This window comes from Solenopsis invicta, chromosome 14 (assembly GCF_016802725.1).
Source record: "Solenopsis invicta isolate M01_SB chromosome 14, UNIL_Sinv_3.0, whole genome shotgun sequence".
NCBI lineage: Eukaryota > Metazoa > Arthropoda > Insecta > Hymenoptera > Formicidae > Solenopsis > Solenopsis invicta.
In genome coordinates this window covers 10,432,910-10,460,018 of record NC_052677.1, presented here as the reverse complement: position 1 = coordinate 10,460,018, position 27,109 = coordinate 10,432,910, and the positions used below count along the sequence as shown (strand labels likewise).

The 27,109-nt window shown below is 40.1% G+C and overlaps 1 protein-coding gene across 28 annotated transcripts in view; it reads right to left on the bottom strand.

Moving 5' to 3' along the window:
* The window catches only part of LOC105201286 (myosin heavy chain, muscle), a 46,871-nt gene that overhangs the window by 4,625 nt on the left and 15,137 nt on the right, over positions 1 to 27,109 (bottom strand). For 6 of the 28 annotated variants that reach the window (XM_011169246.3, XM_011169243.3, XM_039457629.1 and 3 more), the window contains exons 8-21: positions 25,967 to 26,104; positions 25,212 to 25,481; positions 22,228 to 22,398; positions 17,293 to 17,472; positions 16,787 to 17,205; positions 15,100 to 15,217; positions 13,076 to 13,339; positions 9,572 to 9,781; positions 4,104 to 4,477; positions 3,607 to 3,835; positions 2,953 to 3,236; positions 1,826 to 1,904; positions 545 to 1,274; positions 43 to 404 (exon numbers count right to left, since the gene is read on the bottom strand). In XM_011169246.3, coding sequence (XP_011167548.1) covers positions 43 to 404; positions 545 to 1,274; positions 1,826 to 1,904; positions 2,953 to 3,236; positions 3,607 to 3,835; positions 4,104 to 4,477; positions 9,572 to 9,781; positions 13,076 to 13,339; positions 15,100 to 15,217; positions 16,787 to 17,205; positions 17,293 to 17,472; positions 22,228 to 22,398; positions 25,212 to 25,481; positions 25,967 to 26,104 — 3,828 coding nt within the window. Of the gene's footprint in view, positions 1 to 42; positions 405 to 544; positions 1,275 to 1,825; positions 1,905 to 2,502; positions 2,582 to 2,952; positions 3,237 to 3,606; positions 3,836 to 4,103; positions 4,478 to 9,571; positions 9,782 to 13,075; positions 13,340 to 14,360; positions 14,479 to 15,099; positions 15,218 to 15,965; positions 16,084 to 16,786; positions 17,206 to 17,292; positions 17,473 to 18,728; positions 18,900 to 19,442; positions 19,614 to 21,097; positions 21,269 to 22,227; positions 22,399 to 24,343; positions 24,515 to 25,211; positions 25,482 to 25,966; positions 26,105 to 27,109 lie in introns of all 28 variants that reach the window. The other 22 variants (XM_026140712.2, XM_011169245.3, XM_026140716.2 and 19 more) reach the window with 10 other exon arrangements.

Genomic DNA, 27,109 nt, shown 5'->3' with positions numbered 1-27,109 from the left:
GAAAACGAAGTAATATATTTTTCAAAAATACGAAAGGCTCACCTTGGCCTCTGCCTCGAGGGAGGCTTGCATGGAGTCGAGGGCGCGCTGGTGATTCTTCCTGGTGTTCTCGAATTCTTCTTCCTTCTCCTGGATGCGGCGGTCGATCTCTTGTCTGACCTGGCTAAGTTCAAGCTGGCTGCGCAGCACCTTGTTCTCTTCTTGCTCGAGAGCGGCTTCGGCCTCTTCCAGGGCTGCCTGAAGTTCATCCTTTTCAGCCTCCAGGCGCTTCCTGGCCTTCTCGATCTCGTGAATGTTGCGGCCACCCTCGCCGATCTGATCCAGCAGGTCTTTTACCTCGTCGGCGAGGTTCTTGTTCTCGCGACGTACTGCCTCCAACTGTTCTTGACCTTCTTCGTATGCACCTAATCGACCAGACAATAATCATGAATTAATTGTATCATGATATTAATATAATTTTACTAATAATTTACTAATATAATAATTTATATCGACAAGTACAAAACGGAAAACTAAAAAAAAGAATCAATTAAATTCCTCTCACCTCTGAGCCTGAAGAGCTCGGTGCTGTAGTTGCGGCATTCCTTCTGGCTAGCATCCAGCTCGGCAGCAAGATCGTCGACTTTGAGCTTCCATTCGCTGATGATCTTGTCGAAGGCCTTCTGTTTCTTTTCGGCAGCGTTTGCGATGGCAGTGGCGCGATCCACTTCGATTTGCAGATCCTCGACTTCGGTGGACAGCCGTTGCTTGGTCTTCTCCAGAGCGATGACCTTCTGGTTGAGAGACTCGATGGTCTCCTCAGCCTCGGCCAGTCTGGCCTGTAGCTTCCTCTTTGCCTCCTCAAGTTCTTCAGCCCGCGCGACACCCTCAGACTCATACTTGGTGCGCCAGAGTTGCGCCTCGGCATTGGCCTTGCTGAGTTGACGCTGAAGATCGGCCTTACCTTCGGCTTCCTCCTCCACTTGTTCACGGATGTTGTCCAAATCGTGTTCCAGATTGCGGAACTTGCCGAGCAGAGTAGCGCGCTCGCGCGACTCCTCGTCCGCGAGCCTCTTCGTGTCCTCCAGTTGTGTGGTAAGCGAGATCTTAATCTTAGACAGTTGGCTGACCTGCGATTCGGCCTCCTCCAACTGGCGCAGCAGATCGCTGTTCTCGATCGACAGCTTCTTCTTCGCGGCATCGAAGTCGTTCAGGGTGCGGTTCACCTCCTCGAATTTACCCTGAGTCTCGTTCAGCTGGTGCTGCAGCTGCTTGACGATCTTCTCTTGAGCAGCCTGAATTTCGAAAATAATTATAACAATTGTTTTATTATTTTTGTTTTTTTTAGGTTAATGTGAGTATTTTTATTTGAAACTCGCCTTTAGATAATAATTCAAGTTTAAAAATTTTTATCAAATTTTTCACTGATCTCTTCAAACTTGTTATACCCGAATTTAAATATAAAACATTGATTCAACTGTATTAAAGATAGACTCAACACTAGATAGACCAAATAAATCAAGATAAAGTAGACGAAAATAGTTCAATGATTCTGGTGGATAAAAATATCATCTCCCACGTCTCTAAATTCTTTGTGTTTTAATTTCTCAATCATAATAATGCATTGAGAAGAGATCAGTGAAAAGCGAGCTTCAAGTTACTTAATAGGCACGCATACGAAAGCGATGCTGAGCAAGCAGGGGTTATCGACTCACTCATGATATAAATGACTTGCAAATAATCCTGGGAAAAGAGAGAACAATCCATTGACGTTTCTGCGTGTCTGCACCTAGCGGAAGCTGTTAGTTGCGTTAGTCCGGGTATTGTTAATATGGTCCGGCCTTACCTTCTCGTTGCTCAGGTGGTCGCAGGACGTGCGCAAGTCGTTACACTCGCTATAGTACTGCACCTTCTCCTTCTCAACCCTGATCGGACACGGAAACAGTTGAAGGGATTACAGATGAACGGTGATGAATGGGCACGAACGATTTGCATTCCGGAATGCCGGATTAACCATCTCACGATTTATAATTACTTTTTCACGCGGTCAATAACCGGAATATAAGTAATTCTATAGGCGGAAAACGTGGGAATGAGAAATAATGTCAATATTATTGCAAAGTTTTACTCTCAAATTGAATTGGCGCAATTTGAAATTTAATTAATCCGATCCAAATTTTTAAAATTAATTAAAAATGAAATAATGCACTGCATTCGCATTTGTTTTAGCAAATATTTTTATATCATGTTAAAAATAAAGAATGTCAATCGATTTTTCTTGCAAGAATGGAGATATTTAATCCAGCATTCGTGGCACAACATAACAATTCGGTAACAACATTTTGCAGAATATATTATCTCTTTGGGATGATGACTTCATTCTGGTAATCACATGTTTTTCTTTTATGGATCGAGGGGAAATTATCGAAAAGATATTAACAACAAGGGATTCTTCAAACTGTGTTTGAAAGATGCAATTGAAAGAAACATTCATTTTGTCATTCCTCTTTTTTTTTCAAGTACCTTCTCCCGAGAGACCTGATCCGTGAGAGCGCGGTTATTGTTCAGCTCAGCGTGGATGTCGTGTCGGCCCTTTTCGGCTCTACGAAATATTACGTTGTAATCCCGTTGATCTTTTCAAATGTTTCTTTGTTTTATCGAAAGTCTAATAGCCGTTAATATCGAAAAGTCGAAACTCGTATCTAATCGCCGATCTTCCCCCACGTCTATCTTAGCGTCATAAAATTACTTCTTAGATTATGCTCAATAATTGTATTGCGTCTTCTATATTGCACGAAATGTGCTACGCACTTTTTGTTGTCGAAGGTAACTCTTAATAAAATTCTCGAATTGCTTTATTCCCTATTTTCCTTTTAATATTGGATTTAAAAAATAATTCCCTTTCTGTTATTCACATTCTATTATTTCTCTTCATTGAGAGAAAAGAGGAAAATCAAACCCCGATGAACTCACCTAGCCTTGAGTTTGTTGAGGGTGTCGATTTGCTCGCCCATCTCGGCCACGGCATCGTTGTGCTTCTTGCGCAAGCTGGCCAACGAGGATTCGTGCTGGATGTTGGCCTCCTCGAGGTCCCTGCGTAGTTTGCTGAGCTCGGCCTCTCGCTTCTTGTTCAGCTCGATCTGAGCGGAAGTGGCACCGCCGGCTTCCTCCAGGCGTTCACCGAGCTCCTCGAGTTCGCGAGCGAGATCGCTGCGTTGCTTCTCGGCCTTGGCGCGTCCGCCGCGTTCCGCCTCAATCTTGTAAAGGAAAATGCACATTGTCATCGTCAGTTACGTCAGTTACGATATTAAGTTACTTCTGTGACATAAGTAATAGTAACCAAGTACATTTTCGTTATCAACTAGTAATTACTATCTTTTATCCAAAAATTAATCGAGATTACTTTCCTCGAGCTTGCAATTATAGATTTACTAGGAATCTAAATTCTTTGAAGAAATGTGAAGATGTTTTGTTAAAGAATATTAGTTTTACTTAAATCTTGGCATTAATTAAAAGCCATCAGCATTAATTAAAAATATTGGATTGAAATATTTTTTACTTCCGTTTTGAAAAGGGTTGAAAATTTGGGGAAAAATATATTTTCTCTACTAATTTTGTTGTACGCACCTCTTCCTCGAGTTCCTCAATGCGAGCCTGCAGCTCTTTAATCTGCTTCTGTAATTTACCGACTAAGGATTGCTCGTCTTCAAGTTTGGCAGTTAGGGATGAAAGTTCCTTGTCTTTGCGTTGAATAGTCTGTTCGAGTTCCTTCTTGTTCCTCTCGAGATCGGCAACGGCTTCCTGTGTAAGCTTCAAGTCGCCCTCCACCTTTCTCTTCGCCTTCTCTACATCGGCACTGTAAATTAAAGTTTAACACGTTATATAAATCATCCTCGTTACAATATTTGGTCTTATTTTTGTGAAAGTACATTAAATGTTTGTATTGTTACACAGTAAAGTATTAAAAACATATTAATTAGATTAATATACTTTGAATTCTTTTTCAAGAAAGTAACTTGCGAAAGAAATCAAAGAAAAAGTTATCAGTGGCTGTAAACCTTGAATCTTAATCTTACACAATCAAATCACAATTTTAGATAATCGAACGCATCGAATTTGCTTACCGTGACTTCTTCTCACGCTCGAGAGAATCCTCAAGCTCGTCGAGAGTCTGCTCCAGTTTAAGCTTGACTTTATTGAGGTGATTGACCTTGTCCTCGGCGGCCTGGAGCTCCTCGCCGGTCTTCTGGTTGACTTCACCCTGGTTCTTCTTCTCTTTATTGAGCTTATTGATGAGCTCATCCTGGTGGGCGATCTCGTCGTTCAGGTTTCTGATCTGATGGTCTTTCGTCGCCTTGTCCTGCTCGGACTTTTGCAGGTTCAATTCGAGATCCTCGATATCCTTCTTCAGACCGGCTACTTCTTGCTCAAGTTTTTTCTTGTTCTGGAAGAGGTTGTTCCTCGCGTCCTCTTCTTCCTTGAATCTGTCGGTGAGATCCTATGCGAGAAATACCCGAATAAGTATCGACAATACCTTTTTAAATATATAATAGAGCACATTAAATATTGCCAGATAATCTATCGACGTATTTAAGAACTCTGATTACTTATTAAAATTTTTTGTCATTAATTTATTATATCGTTTTACTTAAGCTCCATCTTGTTCACTTTTATTAATTATGTAATATAATATTGTTCATTCTTCATTATTTCTTTCTCATTTTTATTATCTTTGATGTTACTTCTATTATTTCTTTCACTATTCTGTTTCAATCACGCTCAATCATTGCTCTAATATTCTATTAACATTTTACTCTGCCTATTCGTTTTAATATTGTTACCACATCTGTTAATATTTATATTTCATCTTTATCTTATTAATATTATCATTATATTTTCTATCCGACGTATTTCATGCGATATTGCGAATTACTCTGACAATGAGATACCCTTGCCTAATTTCACGAACGCTTCCGACCTGGCGATTTAGAATGCAGCTCGCTATTAGTTTGTCTTCATTTTTAAGATATATATTATCTCCGGAATCTTGTTTGCTGAAGAGGTATTTGGGTCGATGACAGGTTTTGCACGTGGAATTTATCTCCCGCTGGAGTATCCTATGGCGCGCGCCAAGTCCCTCGTCGAGCATGTCGAACGCATCTCTCTTCCTCTCAGCACGGCCACGCGATTAATTGGCATTGACGCGCAATTACGAAGCGGTCCGCACGCACGGGCGCCTAATATTAGTTAATGCGGGGGCAAAGAATATTGGCACAACATCTCGCGCGGCCGGCGCGATCAATCTCCCCCGTTCATCACGTTTATCTCTTCATCGCGCGTCGTCTCGTTCGGAGATTCGTCGACCCGAGTCTATATTTGACGGAAAAGCTCGAAATTTTTGCGGGACTTTGTATTTTAGAAAACTCGCGAAAGCTAACTCCGCAAGAGAATAAATGGAAAAGACGCGAGTAAGAGAGAAGAACGGAAAGATGCAACGATGCTGAAGTCAGTCAGTCTTCCAAAATAAATCGATATTTAGAGGAAATTGAAAAAGTGTTTCAAGAGACAAGTAAACAATCATAATTATATAATTAATAAAGTGAAATCTATAACTTACATTACACAAGTAATAAAATAAAAGTCTGAGATTCGTGGAAAAGAAAACAGGGAAAGAAGAGATGGGGAAAGGGATAGATCAACGAAATTAGAATCATCTGTCTCTCTCTCTTCAACCGAGATGATCTAGTTCAGTGCACCGGGATCGTATCCAGGCAGGTGGAAGACGAGGTGGAAAAATCGTCGGTGACAGCAGCGAAACGACACGGTCTCGTCGACGATGATGAAGAGGCCACGAAGGAGATACGGCTGTATGACTATGACGCACGCGTGCACGCGCATGCACGCGGTATATGACGGCATATAAATACACCCTACACCTGTTACCTCCTTCGTTTTCTCTCGCCTCCGCTCCAGCGAGCTTAAAACCGCCGCCTACTTTTAATAACCTGGAATTTGGGATCTGCTAAATTTGTTGCCGTTGCCCTCTCTCTCTCTCTCTCTCTCCTTCTTTCTTTTTCTCTTCTGTTCTCTTCCCTTCTTCCTTCTTCCTTCTTCCTACATCGCCTGACCGTAAATGGTGGCGTTTAACGTCGAAGTCGGCCAATAATCTTCCGGCTGCCTTTAATCATAAGAGGATCTACCTCGACACTGGCCGAGCCAATCGCGATGCACCCGATGCGATAGCTTTTAATAGGTGCATCTCGCGTTCGCGGTATTACCTCACTTAATGAACTGAAAGAGCCACTCTTGACCGCTACGACGATTTAGTGGAATTAGAGATTAAATCAGAGAAATGAAAGTTCTAAAATTAAGGCAATTACAATAATTATGACCGAAAGTGTACAAATAAAAAACTAACGAAACGTGAAAAAGAAATCAAATAAAATGAGAATTGAATAAAGCCAGATTAACTGTAATTAAAAAAGAAATGTTCATAATCTGAAGGCTCGTTACGATTAACGTGTAAATCGAGCAAATTCTTCATTAATTGTGAATATTCAATTAAAAATTGGAGACACCAGACGGTCTCAATAGTGTCTTCAAGAAAAATTTAAAAAGAAGGTAATTATTTTATACGATTACATTTGTCCAATTTAATCTAACGGTGATTTACAATTAAACTTATTTAACATTTAAACATTACCACGGTTACTTCACAATATCATCTTTCGCATTCCTCCAGTTAACAACAAGTCAACTTAAAATTTATCCCTTTCACATGATAAATATTTTTTCAATTTTTTTCTGTGCACCGCGTGATTTATTTAATCGTCGTTGCTATTCTAATTCCACCAAGGGTATCGAGTTGCTCGTTGGAGAACAAGGAACGTTACGAGCCGCCGATGGGCGTCGAAGAGCGTCGCGATGACAAGCAATGACGTGTAGCCGCGGTTTTAAGTGGATGTTTAAAAAGTACTGTTAAAAATAGTCAGTATGGAATCCAGCTGAAAAAAAAGAAACAGAAAGAAAGAGAGAGAGAGTGAGAGACAGAAAATCTGGAATTCTAGTCGTGATCACGACTCGTCTATTTTCTGCGAGCGCGACGACGCCTTCGAGAAGTTATTGCCATTGCTTTTTCTCCAGCGTGCGTTTCTGCGCGTGCTTAACAACGTGGTTAAAAATACTGGTGTTCACCATGCTGATGCTACCGTTCAGAATTTCAACGACTCCCGGATTCCTCTGGCGAGTATTTATGACAAAGAAGAACAATTGTGAGAAAGAGAAACAACGGTCCTATAAATCGATGGCGAGAAAATTTGGAGGAAATCGCGAGCTCGATAAAAATCGAATTTTAAAGAAAGATGTTGGAGCTGTAGAGCGAAGAGAGGTGTCTTTCAAGCAATCTTAAAGAAATATATGTGTATATAAAAGCCCAAGACGTTCGTGAAACTGTCGCCGAATTATTCATGCATATTTTAATAGAAATTGAATTCTCTAATTATTCAAAAACAAAGAAGACATTCGAATTTTGCCGGAAAAAATTTGTGAATTTTCTATCAAATAAAAATACGATGAATAAAGAAAAAAAATCAATATATAATAAAAATCTTATTAATAATAACTTTGTAGTTTTAGCTAAGGCTAAAAGAGCCGGTCTACAGTAAAACAGAATGGTACACAGAAAAAAAATTATGATTAAAAATCAAATCAACAATTTATTGTTTATATAAATTAGAATATAAAATCTTCTTATGTAAGAATTTATAATTTTAAACAGAGATAATTCGCTCACATGGAGAACATTTTTCTCTTCATGTAAGCAAGTTATGTCTGTTTGATTATAAATTATAGATTTTAGATTATAAATTCTTCCAAGAAGTTTCACATTCTTGCTTATATATGAAACAATGAATTGTTGATCTAATACTAAACTTTTTTTCTGTGTATAAAACAATGTTTTATAATGGACGATATTCAAAACTACTAAAACATACTGTAGACCGGCTCTTTCATCCTTACATCTTAAATATGCTGTCTGCATTCTTTCAGATAGACCTGGATACCGATTTGCTGTAATAATTTTTTAGAAATACCGTAGAAGAAACTGCGTCCATTCATCGTTAACTTCGTCATTCAGAGAAAATGTTGAATGCTTCTCTCTGAAGAAGCAGGAGAGAGAGCATGCACAACGGGAAAGCAACGCGCGGCTGGAATCACCCACCATCCGTGAATGTGACGTTAAAACGGGGGAAGATGTAACAAGGTTGCGCGCAACGTATGCACAGGGTGCGCAACGTAATTTTAGCAGCGCGATATGACCGAATATATAAGCGTCGACCGCGTAACCGGATGAGTTGTCGTCCGCGCCGCGCTCGGCCCGAAGAAAAATAGCGCGTCTGACTAATTCCGCGCCTCCACTACTTTGTCGCGTTTTGCGGGCTTGCGAAATCGCGCGTAACTCGAGCCGATTTAAATCACGCGAAACGCCCCCCTTCTCTCCCCCTGTCGACAGTTAATGTCAGACCGACTTAAATCGCGCTTCTCCTCTCTTTTTTTTCTTTTCGCAAAGAATTTCCGCCGCTAACCGGGAAATCGACGAGAGCGAGTCGCGATGATGCGACGCGATTAATTCCGATGACGAAAAAAGATTCCAAGCCAAATTGTTTAAATTTCTTCACGAAACAAACGAAATTTTACAACTTTTACTTGAAATTATTCAATTTGTTACGCTTCTCCTAATGTTACGTTTTGTCGAATAATATTGCTGCTAATGAGATACTTTAACACTTTAATATATTTAATACTTTAATTCAATTTAATCGAGCGTGATTAATAAATGTTACTGATAAATTATAGTTCTATGAGCGATGATGCTAATTATATGGTTTCTCGCCCTTCAACACTCGCGCGCAGCTTGCGCCACTGTGCTAATTACGCCGCTAATTATATTACTTTCTGCCCTTCGCAGTTGACTGACTCGCAGCTTGCGCCAAATAGTCGAAAATGATTTCATATCGCGACTTTTATGATGATTCGACCTGTGCTATCTTGAGGAATTTTTTCGGCGTCAGCATTCTATTCTAATTCGCGTAATTACGTGATTCTGCTGCTTTTTTTCCCAAAAAATTTATATATCATCATTTTTTTTTAATATTTTTGAATAACGTATTATTGTCTTTGAATATTTAGAATATTTGGAACATATAAACGTATTTTCGATTAGCTATCGAAAGACAATTAATAAAATATTAATTATCAAGACTAAAAAGTTAAAGAAGAAATATTCGCGCATTTGAAGCTGTTATCATCACACATTCCAAAACTTCCTGCTCTTCCTTCGAATAAATCAAGATTTAATATAAAACTGTCAATAAAAATTGATGATAATGAACATTAATCAAAGTTACAAGACAAGATTTCCAAGATTCGCAATAATTGAAGCTAATTGAAGTTTTTAGCAAGATAAAGTTTCCCTGCTCACGACAACTTGATGCTAACAAATGTTAATAATAAATTTTGTTCAAGATTCGATCAATAATAACTGTCGAGAAATTTGTTATTGAAAAAGAGTCGGTGCAAATGGAATTCTTACCTGGAGCTGTGATTCGATGTCGGCCTTTTGTGCGGCTAGTTTCAAGGATTTCTCCTGGTACTCGGAGAGCGAGCCCTTCTCACCCTCCAGCTGGCGCAGCAGATTCGTCTTCTCGGTGAGGAGCTTGGTGTTCATCTCCTCCAGCTCCTTGCGCAGTTTCTCCTCCTTCTCGAAGGCTTCCTGCGCTTTCCTGGCTTTCTCTTCCAGCGCCTGTAACGAGGCCATTTCACCTTCGTACTTGCCGCCGTTCACCAGCGGGGTCGGATTCTCGATCAGCACCGTGTCGCCCATTATTATCGATCACTCTCGGAGAAAAACCGAGGAATATACACGCGCGAGTGCACTTGATTTCGATTCCTTTTCTCGTGAGTATATTGGGGATTGGGGAATCTTCACCGAGAGAGAGAGAAAGAGAGGGGGAATCCCCGGGAAGAATCGATCGATCGAACGTCGCGAGAAGCCTCGACTTTTAAGGGGGGAGTCGTCCGTTCGATGATCGCTCGAAGACGAAGAAAAACAGCGTGCGGGACACGGGGGTATGACCGGTCCCTACTTACGTCTCGAGGTATCGACGAGAGGCTTTGAACACGTGAGTGCGTGTGCGTGTGCGTGTGTGTGTGTGTGTGTATATGTGTGTGCGCGTGTGTGTGCACGTAAGCGTATGAGGGCGAGGCTTCTCCCTCTTTGTTCGTCGGGCGGGTTCGCGTAATTTCGAAGGGGTCGGCGCGAGGTCGCGGGTCCAACTGGTCCCGAATTCGGTCGAAGCCCAACTTTTCTACCCGTGCCCGTGGTCCCTCTACCGTGCCCGTTTCCGGCAGCCAGTAAGGAGCGAGCCGCGGCGATCTTGATCGTGGGCGTCCCCACTCCAGTGGCGCCTCGCCACTGTATGTGTAAAAATATTTATAACCGATCCGATACTACATTTTAGGGGGGTGAGAGCAGGGGGAGAGAGACAGGGAGCGGTCTGTGTCCGCAGAGGGGGGCCGGTCTTGGACGAAATTAGAAGCGATCCGGAAGGGCCGCCCTCCCTCTCTATCTCTCCAGCGACCACCACCCCCTTTTTGGCGGCTCCAGAAAGTGCAAAGTGGATAAGTGGATCGCAAAGAGATCGCCCGAGCGAGCGGATATTTGTGAGGATACATCAGAGCGGAGTGAGAGACTTCGGCTATGCAAGTCGGAAAATTTATTTTAGTTTGTGATAACGTCATCTCGTTGCCTTTTCTTCGCCGCGATTCTGTATTTCTTTGACTAAATTTTCTCACAGTGATCTCACGAAATGTCTAAAAATTGTAAGTTCTATTTTCGAAAGAGTGTAGACCGTTGCGGAAATTTTGTTATTTTTGTCACAAATAAGATATACTGAAGATCTATGAAAATAGGGGGGTTCAGCTTAAATTAAATTATTAAAAATAAAACTGGTATAAAAATAAAAATGAAGACCGAAGTTATCACACTCGCGATGATACTATTATAAATTAATTAATAGAAATGACAGTCAATTAGACTGTAGAGATTAACTGTATTAGCGTTTCAGTAAAAGTTTAAGGAGAGAGTGAAAGGGGCTGGTTGATATTAAATTTCCACGCACGAGAACACTTGGGCCAAATTTTGAGTGAAATATTAAATTTCGTCGCTGCATTTCGAATTAATGATTCACTGTCGAATCAGCAGTCAAGTGTCGGTATCATGACGTAAAAACGACTAGACGAAATTAGAAGCGCGTGCCGGCGTGTCGGCGGAGGAGACAAAGCGCGATTCGTAAAATACGGGAGCCATGATGTCTCCTGGGTGTCTGTGAAGGACGAATAATAATTGTATGATCCTTTTCGGAAGAGTCGAGTCTATTAATAAGAAGCCGCTTCGGTAACATGATCGAACGTTGATTCACCGCCGGCTGCCTTTATTATGCTTCTAATTCGGGCCACCAGAGCGGTATCAGTGAACTGGACTGGAGAACGGGAGTGTGAACGGATTCCCCTAATTCTCGTTAATTTGGGATTATAGAGTCGAAAATATAGATAGTTCGAGAGCGGAGGGGAGTCGGGAGGGTTGACGGAATTAGAAGCGTCAGCGTTCCAAAAGGGTCGACCGGGATTTCTTTCCAAATTCTTCGAGATTGAGTGAAACCCTTTGCTGCCCTACTAATATTTATTGATTTAATGAGAATTGATTTCTAATAATAAAAATATGCGTTAGAAAAAATTGTTATTTACAAAAGCGACAATAAAATTAAAGAAAATTTAATGCGGTAGATTTCATAAATCTCTATTAAAGAAAAAATCTAAACTTTTTTTTAACGTTAGAATTAATCCTTATTCTCATCAATTCGATAGAATTCTTTTACTAACAATAAGCTAAATCTGAAAAACATATGAAGAAAGCAAAACAAATTTGATGGATTTAAACTCAATGAAGAAATCTGTGTTTAAAAACCAAAAAAAGTGTATGATGTATTCCATTTATAAAAGTATTACGTGAGTGAAAAAAAATTACGTGGAAAAAGTTCGATTTCGAAGAAATTCCGGTTTGAAGCTGGTCGAGAGTTTGTGCTCGGACAAGCCGAGAAAACGGGAAGACCAGGCGGGGTGGATAAATAAACGCGTGTGTCTGGAAACTGGAGCCGTTACGAGCCGAGCAAAAGAAGAAACAAATTCCACGGGCGATTTCGAACGGTCGGCACGGTTAAGTACGAGCGGATGGCACGAAGCTTCGCTCATAAATCACCGTCAAATCGAAGCTTTATTTTGCCAAGTTCTCCTCGGTCTTTGGCAAGCTTTCGGTTTTCGCAGAACGAACATTTCATGTTTGCAACGCTGCTCTCTCTCTCTCTCTCTCTCTCTCTCTCTCTGATGTAGTAAGTTTAACAATCATAATCCGTCATTTTGCATGAGTTGAAGGTCCCTTTGAAGAAGTACAATTGATCGCTCGTGAATCCAAGAGTTCAGAGAAAAATTACGGAAGAAAACGTCAATTTACTTGAAATACAAAGTGAATGTCATAAATTACGGTTACAAAAAAAGAAAATTAAAAAAAATTTAATTTATATAATTGAGAATTGTACCAAATAAAAAAAAATTAAAATAACATTTCCGCTCTGAATTGATCGAAGTGTGTGAGGAATACACTAAAATCCTTATTGCCTTCGCTGTAATGAATTCGCAAGGTGCTGATCGAGAATTCCCCTAAAGCTTAAAATAGAAAGATAAATATATCGAATCTGCTAAATATTTCAAAATTATCAAAAATATAATTATTATGCAATTTATAATTACATAAAGAGGATTTAAAAGCAGAAAGAAAAAAAATTGTTGCAAAATTTTTATGTATACATGTGTTTTCTATATGCATAGGAAAGAGATTTTAATATCTTTAACCTTTTACGAATATTCGAACGGCAAATCAATCTACTGAATTAACTATTTTGATAATTAACTTTGTCGTTAAAATATTTTTAAGCGAAACGATTTGTCGACGGAACACGGAATCTCTCGAAGAGATACTCACGGCCATCTCGTCCTCGATGCGAGTGACGTTGAGCAGAGGCTTGATCTTCTGCCACAACTTCCACCACGGCCAGGTGCGGAGTTGGAGGTACTTCCTCAAGTTCCTCTGGACGACCACGAGAGCCAGACGTTGCTCCTGGAGTTTCTTGTAGTCCTTACGGGAGATGTAACCTCTGATGTAAGCTTGCATCCAGGAGACGATCTTGCCGAGACGCTCGTCGCGAAGCTCCTCCATCTGACCCAAGACTCCGGCACGGAAGAATACCTATTTTTTTTTCGGAAGAGAAAATGGAACATTGAGGGAGATCACTCTCGCCGTAACGGACCCGCGCGATGTACCTCGATTATCGAACGTGACAATAAAATTGCTGGTCGATTCACAATATACTCGAGAAAATATGCAATAATTAATTTGAAGACATTCAACGGGAAATTAAAAAATAACGAGCAATTAAAGCTCGAAAAGCTTCTAAGAACTTTACCATATAATTATTAGCAAAATGTATAAATTATGAATATTATAATTTATGAATGGTTTAATTTTTATTCAATTTACGATATCACTGGAAGATAATCGCGGTACATCGCGGTAACCGATAACTTCCACAAAACTGGCCTTCCATGCCACTTTTAGCTCGGAAAAGAGGGTCGTTATTCAACGATAGGAGGTAGACAGAGATTGCCTCACGCTTCTCGAGGGATTTTCACCACGCTGAAAACTGATTTGGCAAAGGTATCCTTTGTTAGCGCGACTGATGATAGCTCGTCATTAATTTGCTCGAACGAGGCCGTAAACAGTTAATCGCCGAAGCTACGCGGGTGTGTTAAATTGACATTCTTCGACACGTTTAATGGCCAACATTTTCGTGTGATTGCTCGATTATCGTAAACACGTAAATATACAAAGAACGTGTCGAAGCGCACATTCTTGGAAAGTGCAATGCAGAATGTTGCAGGGAAACCTGCGGGAGGTTCGAGTCTTAAAATCTATTTCCGTCTCGATCTTCGAACTTGAATTTTCCTTCATCATCTGAACATTTTCTAAAATCTGATTCTTCGAAGATTGAAGCATTCAACTTTTTTCCGCTACATCTCGATGTTGGCCAATAAATCGTCAAAGTCGTAGGAACAACGCGGAAGCTCGTGAAACGCCCGCAGGACATTTGTCAGTTTGACGCATCCTACGGAGGTCCTCGAGGCCTTTCGCGCTGTCTGTGACAAATCTGCGATAGCGTTTGCGCGTCGTGACCACTGTCACAACGTGGACCACAGCAGGTGTCTGATACCTTGGTGTGACCCATGCGGTACTGATCACTCTCCAGATTGATCGCGTCCAGGATGATCTGGGTGGCTTTTTGCGGCTCGCAAGGCTCTTGCACGGCATTGGCACACAGAATTTTGTATCTGCGTTCGTGGCCGACCGCGCCGTCAAGTGTTTTGCGGTTCGGCGTGTTTGGCGGTACATATCGGTATTTGACGATGTGTGTGTGTGCGTTCACAAAACAGACAGAAAAAAAATCACCACGCCAGGTTAGAGGCTTGTAATATTATTACTTCTCGTTGCTGTAGAATCGAGAATACAGGGTGTGTGGAGAGGGGGGGGGGGGGGGAGCGTTGAAGGGTGCAAGGTTCAAGGGATAATGAGGCATACTTTGATTAATGAAATCTACTTCATCTCGAATAAGATGAGACGTCAGTTAAGGCGCGAGAGATCTTCGAAGAGTCACTTTTCCAAAATTGTCAAATTTTTCTGTCAGTATAACTCGACGGAAGAGCGTTCATAAATGCATCGTGAGAAGACGTACAGTGCTTTTTATTTTTAAGAATATGTAAATAAAGAGATTGATTCTCTTGAATACTCTCGCACTTTAAAAGACGTATTATCCTTATGTCTACCGCCCAGTCAGTAAGGGCCATCGACGCGTCAAGGCTCAGGGGCTACATCAACGACAATGGACGGACGTTTACGATCGATGTAAGCCAGATTGAATTTTGCGATCAGGGGGGGAAAGGGTTAAAACGTGCCTTGGTGTGTCCAAGACGGTACTGATCAGCATCGAGGCCGGTGGAATCCAGAATAGCCGCGGCCGCGTCTTTGGGCTCCTTCGCCTTGTCGACTGCCGCGGGCGCCAGGATCTTGTACCTAGAGGGGTATCGGGGTACACGGGGTGGGGGCAAACGTGCGAATTAATTAATACACGGGTTCTAGGCACGAATTTCGGTAGATTTATAAGTCCTTCTGTCGTTCTCCTCAATCGGCTCTCGCTCCTCCTAAATCACGATTTTTTTTAAAGGAAAAGTCGGGGCCACTCCATGTACCATGTAATACTATTCGGGGATCGATAATAATCTTTAATCGGATATTTCAAAAAAACGGGCAGTGAATTTGAACATCTAGTAGGGGGCATTTTATCTGTTTTCACGAAACGATTCACGGGGCAGGTAAAACTGAACGATATTCAAATGTACACGTTGCATTCAATGATAAGGGGGAGAAGGGCCACGTGCTGAATTCACGGAGACAAACTCCAGCGTGGATCCTCCTTGAGTCTCGCCAATTTGTAGAAACGACTTCAAGTCAATTAAGAATCCACTTATTACCAAGCTGCGCAACCTTGTAATAAAAAAAATTTAATAATAAATAGATTTTATCCAGCAAAAATTTAATACTTTACGTTGTTACTTGGCACTTTATCATACTGTAAATGTCAAGAGTGCTTTTGTCGCGAGGACTTCCGGACCATCCACACATGGAGCAATTTGTCTTTAATTCCTCGAACGTTGGGGGGAGGGGGGGACATCAAAAGTGGCTAATTCAGTTTAGAAACAATGGAGCGGTACAATTGTAAAATCCATTCCTATCGAGGGTAGGGTAGAGTACGTCAACTAGCCTTAGTGTGACCGATCCTATAGCTGTCCGGATCGAGTCCGATCTCTTCGAAGCATTTAGCCGCGGCGACCTTGGGATCACTTTGAGCCGCCATTGCGGCTGGCGCTAGGATCATGTAACTACACGGTACACGACATAAAGATCCGGTTACTGTGTGTCGAAAAGAATAATTTTTCCCGACGTTTTCCCGTTCGCGCGAGAAATATATCGGAAAAGTTGTATCGCAAAAAATTTTAATTATAAAAAATATGTAAAGATAAAAAAGAAACGATTATTAGAATATTTGCAAAAATTCTTTTCAAAAGAATAATTATTCTAATTCCATTTTACAGTCTATTACTTTCAACTAATTCCGTAACCATTGCATAAATTAAAAAAAAACTTAATTAAGTAATCACATTAAAAGTTATCGCTAATAAAAATAATACAGTTATTGGAAAAATCTGCTTTGTCAATTGTGTTTAAAAAATGTAACGAATTATGTCAGTATAATAAAAAAGTTAATTTAATGTAATATAATAATTTTCTTAATCATTTTAGTAAACTCAAAAGAAATCAATAGACATGGCAGATTTTTGTAATCTGTAAATTATTTATTGCGAATGCTCGAGAATTGAAGGGAAAAAATTGAAATAAAACTACAGATCATTTTCAACTTCTAAAAATAAGAAATTAAAAAAAAAATAAATTTAATGCGACACAAATTGAAAAAAATTATTATATTTATACACACTTAAAAGAAATTTAATTTCTCGAACAATTGACTTTTCGATTAAAAAAAGAAAATAATTAATCGCGAAAGGAAGATAAAAGGATACTCACCGTAGCTTGAAGTCAGGATACACCATTCTGTTAGGGAAACCTTTACGACAGATACGGATGCCTTCAAGCACACCGTTACAAGTAAGCTGATGCATGACCAGATGAGAGTCGATCACACCCGGCTGCTTCAACTCGTTGGGGATGATGCAACGGACGAAGTGAGGCTGGGTAGCACGCAGGGTGGTCATCAGATTGTTCAACTGCTCCCTGTAGGAGGACGACACGGTGGAGAAGCCACCGCCCTTCTTGCCACGTCCGCCCTTGCCGCCGCCGCCGCCGCCAGCATCACCGGACTGACCGGGATGATCAGCGAAGATTTCTACCAGCAACTTATTAGATGACTTCTTGTATTGATCGACCACTGTGTCGTTCAGCGGATCCTTGTTCTTCTCCAGCCAGCCGGTGATGTTGTATGGTACCTAAAGCCCAAATAAACTCTCAGTCTCATCCCTTCTTAAAAATAACAATCGCTTTTTGTGTTAAATTAACATAAGAAGACTTCGTACGTTGCCAGCATAATGGCCGATGGCGAAGTGAGCCGCTTGCTGACCCGGTTTAGGTGGTTTAGGCTTCAAAAAGTTGGGACTCTTGCCGAGATGGTTGTTGTTCAGCTTCTCCTCGAAGGTCTTGTCGGTGGCCTTGGGGAACATAGACTCTTCCTCAAGAATGGAGAGGATACCCATAGGCTGCGTCGCGAAAAGAGGAAACGAAAAAGCGCATCAGGATCCGTCGCATCACGAGATGTTTCGCATTTTCCAAGAGTAGCGTTACGCGAATACCAGATAATACCTTCATTTTGTCTCATCGATAATTACATAAACGGTTTTTCATGTTAAATCGTGACTGATTCTCAACGCCAAGATTCTACCAATGGAAAAAAAAAAAAGAAACGGAGGCTTTCTCGATATGCGGAACGTTTGTGAAGATGTCTGCAAAATATACGTTTCGCGCGTAGCAAAACCTCGTTAGTGCCCCAACTTTTACTGAAAACAAATGCTAAATACTTTATTGACGTACTTTGTTATCTACTTGCTCGATACTGCGACATTAATGTACTTTTACTTTTGCGACGGTTAAGCGATACTTTCGAGCGTCATATAAGATTCATATGAATTAATTGCCGATTAATAATTAATTTTGCAGACTAAATACAAGAGGAAAACTTCAACGCTACTCTTAGTACTGCGCTATCTGTAATTCTACAGTTTGGATTTGTCAGAGCGACGCTTCGGTGATGATCATTACAGATACTCAACTTTTCTTTGTATTCTAAAATTCTGTATCTTGAAAGCTCAGGTATCTTCTCCGAAACGTCGATCTTTCTATCCATTGTAAGCTAGAGCGATGTACATAGTACTACGGGTCCACCGCAAAGTTTCTAATCAGTCACGAAATTCTATTCAGACAAAAAATTCAGATTTTATAAAAAATTAATTTGTAGAAGAAAAATAGACTTTATTTAAGCGTAAAAAGGACAGAGAAATTTAATTGTGAATTTATTTAAATGTAAAAACGACAGAAAATTATTGCGCAATTTATGTAAAACAATTTGCTTTCGTTTATTTTGAATTCAGTATTGAAAAAAAATAATCTTAAAGTAATGATTCTTCGAAGGATAATTTTGAAGTTAATAAAAGATTTGTGTAATTTTCACGCGCTGGACCCATGGCATATAAAGAATACGATACGTACGTAATTAGGTACACACACACACACACACACACACACACACACACACATACACACACACATACACACACACACACACACACACACACACTCACACACACAGAGGCGAGGAGGCACAACATTGGCAGAAGGCATACAACACTTGGCAATACAGCTACAATCTCAATGGCAAGCGCGAATTGCTGCTTTACTGAATCACAGCAAGATGATCCAGAATATCGAGTCCGTGTCCCGCGCGGACCCGTCGCTTTACCTTCTCGATCAGATTGATCGTCGGCTCCAAGTCCATGCCAAAATCGATGAAGGTCCACATGATACCTTCGCGCTCGTACTCTTCCTGTTCGAGCACGAACATGTGGTGGTTGAAGTACTGCTGCAGCTTCTCGTTGGTGAAGTTGATGCAGAGCTGCTCGAAGCCGTTGAACTGCCATTCGTTCATGCACCACGATGCACACAGGCACACAGCGAAGAGACAGATAGAGAAAGGGGAGGAGAGAGCGAAAGAAAAAGAGAGAAAACAGTGAAGAAAACGGAGCGAGGATATTGCGCGATCGGTAGGACATCATCCGTGTCCGGTCGGTTGGTCCTTCGATCTTTCTTTAGATCGGTTGGAACTTCTCGCGGCGTAATCGAAGGTGGCATTTAAAATCGTTTCACTAAATCGATCGAAGCAAGGAAAAATTTATTTCATAATCGAGATAATCGAGCAATTAATTACATGAATTTCACGCGTAGACAAATCGTTCCACCCTTCGACGCGGCGAGAGGCCAAAAAAAAAAAAAAAAAAGATTGTGCTCAAATGTAACGGTAAAAAGTATAAGTGTTAGTGTTCGATCGAGCAGACAGACAAGACAGGAACACATTCAGCGTAATGTATTTCGAGCGTGTATGTGCAATTCGTAGAAATCCCGAGTCTCCTCGGCGATCGGGCCCGCGATCTGTCGATCTGCCTCAGCCAGGTGGTACCTTCTCGATCAAATCGATAGTCTGCTGGAGATCCATGCCGAAGTCAATAAATGTCCACTCAATGCCCTCGCGCTTGTACTCCTCTTGCTCGAGAATGAACATGTGGTGGTTGAAGAACTGCTGCAACTTCTCGTTGGTGAAGTTGATGCACAGCTGCTCGAAGCTGTTGAACTGCTCGACCGAGTAGCGCAGCGGGGTGGACGGGGGCCCATGCGAACGGGGGGTTTAAGCGAAGAACAGAGAAAAAAAGAAACAGGGGGGAACAGCCGTCATTAGTGCTGCTTGTTGACGCGAGAGGAGAACGCTCGACCGATGACTTCGATCCGTAACTTTCATCGTTCGATTCTGGGGCGGGGGCTAAGGGGGTAGGAGGTAACCAAGGTCAAGGGGGTGTCAATAGGGTGCACTCAATGTGCCCTTGAGGATTTTATTCTCGAACGTGCGATAAACTCGAAAAAGTCAGAGCTATTGAAATAGTTAAATTATTTTCACAAAAGTTTGATTCAAAAAGAGAAATTAGATAGTAATTAACATGTTTAGATTTTGACTTTTGTACAGAAATATATAGAAACGATATTAAATCTCACGATTGTGTAATACGCCATTGTATCTCAAATCAAATCTCAATATTGACAAACGGCTCGAATAAAAATAGATCTTAATTGCGCTTCTCTTTTCAAATTTGTCGCACAAATCGAAAAGACACTCGCTTGTGTCGTTATCTGATAAGTAAAGTGCTATCTCAATGAATGGTGATGAGAATACTAATGGTATATTCATTGTGTTAGTCAAATTTGTCCACAAAATAGAAATTATAAAGTGAATAAACTTTCAAGGTAAATCTCAGGATCGAGCACTCAATGTGCTTTTGTATGTGTGGGGCGGGGTGAGGAATATAATTACTGGATCATTATTTATAATTGATTGTTAACAATTAACTACCCGGAGTTAATTTTTTTATGAATTTTAGCTTGTATCTCTTTATATCTGATTTCTATTCTAAAAGTCGCTAATCAATAATTACTCTTGAGCATTGTTTCTCAATTATCAATTTCTCAAATTTTTAACGGATTGACACTCGAGTGCTCGTTATAAGAGCTTTCCCAAAGTCTGATAATTTCGCAATCTGACAATTTTAATTAATTCGGTAATTATATATCAATAGTAAGCTTTGCTGATTCTTCAAATTTTGTTCTCTTTTTCGCTTCACGGTTCGTCCTGGTCTCTTCAGGATTGCGAACCGGACCCAGTGATATCGTTGAAGAAAAGACAATGATGTTCGATTGTCGCTCAATCCATTGAACGATTTCGGAAGAATTCTTAACAGACACGACTTCAATGCCGTTGGGGACGTGATGGGACACCACAAGGGGCAAGTAAAGGAAAAGATTTAGGCACCTGTATTAAGTACCTTCGGAAGTTGCGATTGGCGTCTTTGTCATCCCCGAAGAGCCAAAACAATTATGACAGACACAAAGCGCGAAAAATTAACCGGAAAGCAACATCAGCAGTTCGCGATTCTTTCGAAGTCCTAGAAATCGGTTCGCACAAGCTCGTTCGATGTCTCGTTCATCGTCCGTGGGTTCGATCAACTCCCAGAGTGCCGGATCGATGTGCTCAAACCTTGAATAGGCTCAGGGAATAATTGACAATACCTTCTCGATCAGCTCGATACAAGCTAGCAAGTCCATGCCGAAATCAATGAACACCCAATCGATGCCCTCCCTCTTATATTCTTCTTGCTCGAGCACAAACATGTGGTGGTTGAAGAACTGCTGTAACTTCTCGTTGGTGAAGTTGATACAGAGCTGCTCAAAGCCGTTGAACTGCCATTTTTTATGCATTTGCACAATAGGCGAGCGACAGGAACAAGAGTGGGACAGAAGACGGTAGGCAGACGAACAGAATAAGGGTAGAGGAAAGAGAAAGGGAGGAGAGACAAAAATCATTATCAGTGAGACAAATATTCCGACAAAATCAATTAAGTGTTTGTGTCACATGTGTGTTGAGTTGGACATTTCTAATCTCTTTTAAAATTCTATATAATATTTAAGAAAGAGAAGAAATTTTTTTTTACTCGAAAGATTGCCAATTTCCATTTCAATCTTCAGAAATAAATTTTTCGAATAAATCGAATAAATTTTATTTCGTGTTTCACAATTTACAATTTCAATAATATATGTAATTCATGAAAGATGCAACTTTTACAATATTCGATTCAATTTTCAAAAATTTCTCAAAGAATCATATAGAGTGATTAGAAAATGTTTATGCAAATCGATATGTACGCTTTTTATTAATTCAAATATATTTCCCCGATAAAAATGAAACTTTGTTCGCGACTTTGGCATTAATATTTTTGATAAAATTTTGCCTTTTGCGTAGAGGAGGGAACTAGAACTAGCCTAAGCGGAATGCGACAGGAATGCTTGCTTGTCGACAACAATACGTGCGGCCGAAACCGCGAGATCGACGACACAAAAAAGAAAGAAAGGAGAGAGGGGTGATCAGGGCGAATGGAAAAATGGCTGACGATAATAAAAAAAAAAAACAGTGGACGATCACTTTGTTTTTAGAAAGTAAGCGTTAGAGTGGCGGTCTCCTCTGATCCGTGATAAATCATCAGGGACTCCCGCCTGCTTTAGCTATCTCAATTCTCGTATCGTGTCATTCGCTCGTTATTTCAGCTTTGAGCTATCCCGCTCTCTTTTGCTTCCGGCCGTACCCCGTCTGTCGGGTTTTTTTTTACCGGCCAGGAATCGATCGATCTGTCGTCCTAATGTACCTTCTCGATCAGATCGATACATGCGACCAGGTCCATGCCAAAATCAATGAAGGCCCACTCAATGCCCTCCCTTGTGTACTCCTCTTGTTCGAGGACGAACATGTGGTGGTTGAAGAACTGCTGCAGCTTCTCGTTGGTGAAGTTGATGCAGAGCTGCTCGAAGCTGTTGAACTGTTCGAGAGCAAGAAACAGGCATGCGTATGTGTATGTCATTTTCTTTTTTTTTCCCCTCTTGACATTTCCTTTTAGCTTTCGTAGTCTTTCGTCCTGTATTTCTTTTAAGGGATTTCTTACACACATCTACGTGTAGCAATTATCCGAAGTTTCGTCTCGAAACGGTTGATGCGCACAAAAATATTCTTGATGAAGTTTCCTTCTGATGTAATAGAAAATCCTTTTCTTCATCAAGAATAAATAATTTTGAATATTTTAATCTTTAATCTATTAAAATTGTTGAAAAAAAAGAAAAAAAACAGATCCGTAAAATTCAAATTTTATTGACGATCGGTTCAAAACTTCGGATTAATCAAAGTATGATTGTGAGGGATTTTTTTGCAGAGCACGCAATACGAATCGGTGGTGTTGAGCACCGTTTATCGCTGGGAACTGATTGGTACCAGTTGCATCGCGACCTGGCATGAGGTCGTTTTTTCGGGTTTTGGATTCAAACTTATCATGTCAGAGAATGTTCCAGTGTATCGATTTTTGCCCAAATAGATCGATTCATCCATAAAACACAATATGAAAGAGATTCAAAATCTGACTAAATTCAAAATAAGAATATTATGTTAAGTTCAAAATTAATTTTAAATATTATATATCATATCTCTTTATCCGATTTCTATTTGTAAAAATGAGAAATCTGTTCTAAATAATTTGAACAACACTTGTAGATTTTTTTTTGATAGTACAAAATGTCGCGAATAATCTTTAAAAAAATCAAGGAAAATTAATGCATCCAATCTATAATAAATACAAATATATCTACGCTTGATTTTAATTTTGAATTTAGTCAATTTTTTTGTTTGTGACCAGATGGTTCTTTATGAATACTAAATACGTGGAGGGTGGGTTCAACAATATTAGTCTACAACCAACAATTACCGTTATCAACTGTGTGAATTGCATCAATGGGAAAATCACTGTAAACGGGTAGTTCCTGTACGATCCTGACCGTCCTGTTTGCCAATGGACAGTTAAACGTACGTACTTAATTCAAGAAAACGGGGCAGGGGAGTGTGCGAGTAAAGTTAATCATCATCATATTCTAATAAACGTGAAGTCCACTGTTTCGATAATGACAATGATGACAATGAATGTCTCTTCGATGAATAAAAAGCTAATCCCTTTTACCTGCAGGCTGTCCCAATTTGAACCAGATAGAGCGAATGAGCGTTCTTCGGGGGGTCTAAGAGCATCTAAGAGCATATTCGATAAAAGGATCCCTATCGCGATTCATGCCGTTTCGATAAAAATTTGGGTTTTCTAATCAGAGAAATTCCGCTACTTCTATGGAGGCGTGCAGAAAAATTCGGAACGGTTCAAGAGGGATTTTTCGAAATCATGCGTTTTTTAGAACAACAAATTATACGCTAATTTATAATTATTTATATCAAAACTCAGACTAATAATAATTTTCTCCCCTAATGTTAATTGATAATATAATACATAATAAATCTGGGAGAATATTAATAAAAATTAACATCATCACATCAATACAAATTCACAAGTTTGTTCAGGGCAGTACGAAATCATTCAGGGGACCAACAAAGAGCATCGAAACTCACGTTGAGGTTCTCAATATCCCGAAAGGGACATCTAAGGGACGTTGATGAAATTATTCACTAAAATCCTCGAGTCAGGGTATAATAGAAATTCATTCAGGGAAGGGGGGAGTCTAACTAACGTCTAAGATTACGTCGAGGCTTACGACAACCTCAAAGGGACGACGATACATATCTAGGGAAGGGGACAGTCTACGAAGATCTAAATCATCCTTTGGAGAAATTCATACTTGATCGAGATTAACAATAAGATTAACGTGCGGGACCTAAAAAGACCTATAGACCTCCTAGAGAGATCGAAAAGCGGAGGGCAGGAGGGATCGATCGTTCACCTTCTCGATCAACTCGATACAAGCTAGCAAGTCCATGCCGAAGTCAATGAATTGCCAGACGATGCCCTCCTTCTTGTACTCCTCTTGCTCGAGGACGAACATGTGATGATTAAAGAACTGTTGCAACTTCTCGTTGGTAAAGTTGATGCAGAGCTGCTCGAAGCCGTTGAACTGCGAGATACCGAGGTAACGAGATATGATTACGGGTTTTCCGAGGAGATTTCTCGACGACTCGCGTTCGACTCGGATTCGAGCGTCGAATTTTCCTGTTTTACTTCGGCGTGGGGAATGGTAAAGTCTGTACGGATCGAAGATGCGAAGGGCTCTTCGCACCTTCGGTATCTCTCTTTTTTTCGTGTACTTGATTATATATATTTTCGTTCACGTCGACGATTCGGAAGAGAAGTCTCGAGGACGTTTGCCTTCTCTTTCTACGATTCTCTCTCTTGATACTATAGAGCGCTGGAAAAACTATATGATAATGACAAAAAATTCTATCCGATGACATCCCTCGTATTAAACATCCAATTAAAATGTAAATATAAATTTGTTAAAATTAAAATTCATTTTTTCAAAATAAAATCTCTCCCCACAAAAGTCGATTCGTAATTAACTCGTGCCAAATAAAAATACTATTTTGCCATTATATACATTTTTTCACGGCACCATATATCAAATTTATTTTAGTGAAAATATTTTTTTAATCATTCAACCTAATCGACAACATAAAAATAAGAGAATGCAATCTGGGAATGTTACTGGAAATCTGATAGCTGCGAGAATTTTGCGTGAAAATCGTCGACGATCACGTTGCGTATATGTGTGTCTATAATATATTTGTGAATCGCGCGGCTCGGACGATACTTACGTCGAAGATCTCGAAACCGGCGATATCCAGTACACCGATAAAGTGCTGTCTCTTCTGCTTGGTGTCCAGGGTCTCGTTACACTTCTTCACCAGCCATTTGAACAGCCTGTCGAACATCGCCTTTGACATGGCGCCTACGGAATAGGCTACCTGGTCCTTGTTACGACCCTGGGTGACGAACTCGTTACCGACCTTGATTCTTGGCTTCAACAAGTTCTTGTAAAGGTCGGCACAGTCGCAGCCAAGCAACTTGGCCACACGCTCACCTTCCTGAAGTGCGAAACACGATCAATTCGCTATTGCAGCGTTCTTTTTCGTTGCGTTAAGAGAGAAACGAGATGATAGTAGCGTTTTGACGAAAATATAAATTTCAACGCTTGTAATTTCTAAATAATTGAAAGGAATAAGGCATTTTGACATGTGGAAAAATCAATGTTGGAACATAAGTTGTCTGTGGAAATATAGTTTGAAAAGAATTGGTTACACGTTCACATGTAGATTTTTATCTTCTTGAAGAAATCAAGAAAGTTCTAAAATATCTTTCTGAGGATAAAAAGTGAATAGTACGGAATTAGGATTTTAGAAATAATTTTATAGCTTTGTGGACGTGATTTGGGATAATCTTCTTAATTAGAAAATGAACTTTTTACAAAAAGAAAGAAGAAAAATGAATAAAAACGATTAAATCGTTATCTTTATAATAATTGTAGTCTCTAATAGTTCAAGTAGTCCTATAATAATTCAAAGATACGTACTTCAGTGCCATCGGCTTCGGCCTGTTCTTCACGACCCCTTTGCTTGAATTTCATGCCACCCATATGCATGACGGCCGCGGTGATCTTGTAGATGTTGTCTTTTTCCTCCTGAGTGAAGCCCAACACATCGAAGGCTTGCTGTTACCGAAAAGAAGTTCTGTTAAATCTTTGTCCGCCAACATTCTCACGTCAGAAATTGTTTTAAATTACGAGGAGTTGATTCGCGCGAAATGTAAATTTCTGTAAACTTTTCAGAACGCGCTTTATACATCTTTCGAATCTTTGCCTTTGTTTAAAGTTCTACTTGGAAATTTTATGCGAAATAATCGATGCATTTACTGGCAGAGATTTTCAGGGAATAATTTAACATACATTGCGAATCAAATTCAGAAAAGGAACCGTTACAAAAGACAGTGACGATTCCTTATCACTCCTCTGACGTGATTCTCATTATCAATTTTGATAAACTTACGTGGACGAGTAAGAATTAGTGGAAACACACAAGGACAAACACAAACGCTCTCAAGCACAGCGAACGATCGACGTAATCGGTTACGATTATTGGTAATAGATCGTTCGGTTACGTGCGTGGGAGCTGCGTGAGAAAGAAGAGAGAAAGAGAAAGAAAGCCAGCGTGGCGTGAAGCTCGATTTCGCCGCAACGTTAATTAAAATGAATTATTTTACGATCAATCGAAAAATTTACTTCTATTTATAAAAGTAGAATTCTAATAAATTGTGTAACAACATTTCAAAAACATTTGCTAGCCTAATTTTGTTTATTTATAATATTGTATTTATCACGTACAATTTGGTACAAGTTTTTGAATTTGATGACTATCGGTTATTACAACGGTTTAAATCAATTCAATTAATTAATTAATTGAATAAGGATTAAAATTAATCTTGATTGATGTCAAAAATTGATTGATCGATCGTAAAAGTTTTACTTTAATCGCGAGTCAATCGCATTTTCCTTTATTTCTAGTTGTGTAATTCTGGAAGAAAAATCGACTGACAATGGCGAAACCGATCAGAAGCGTTCTTGCAGCGGCAACAGCGAGCCAATAAAGCGGAAGCGAAGCTCGTGTTACGTGGCGATAGCTCCTCTTTTCTAAGCTCCGGGTGTCAACGCGAATTAACA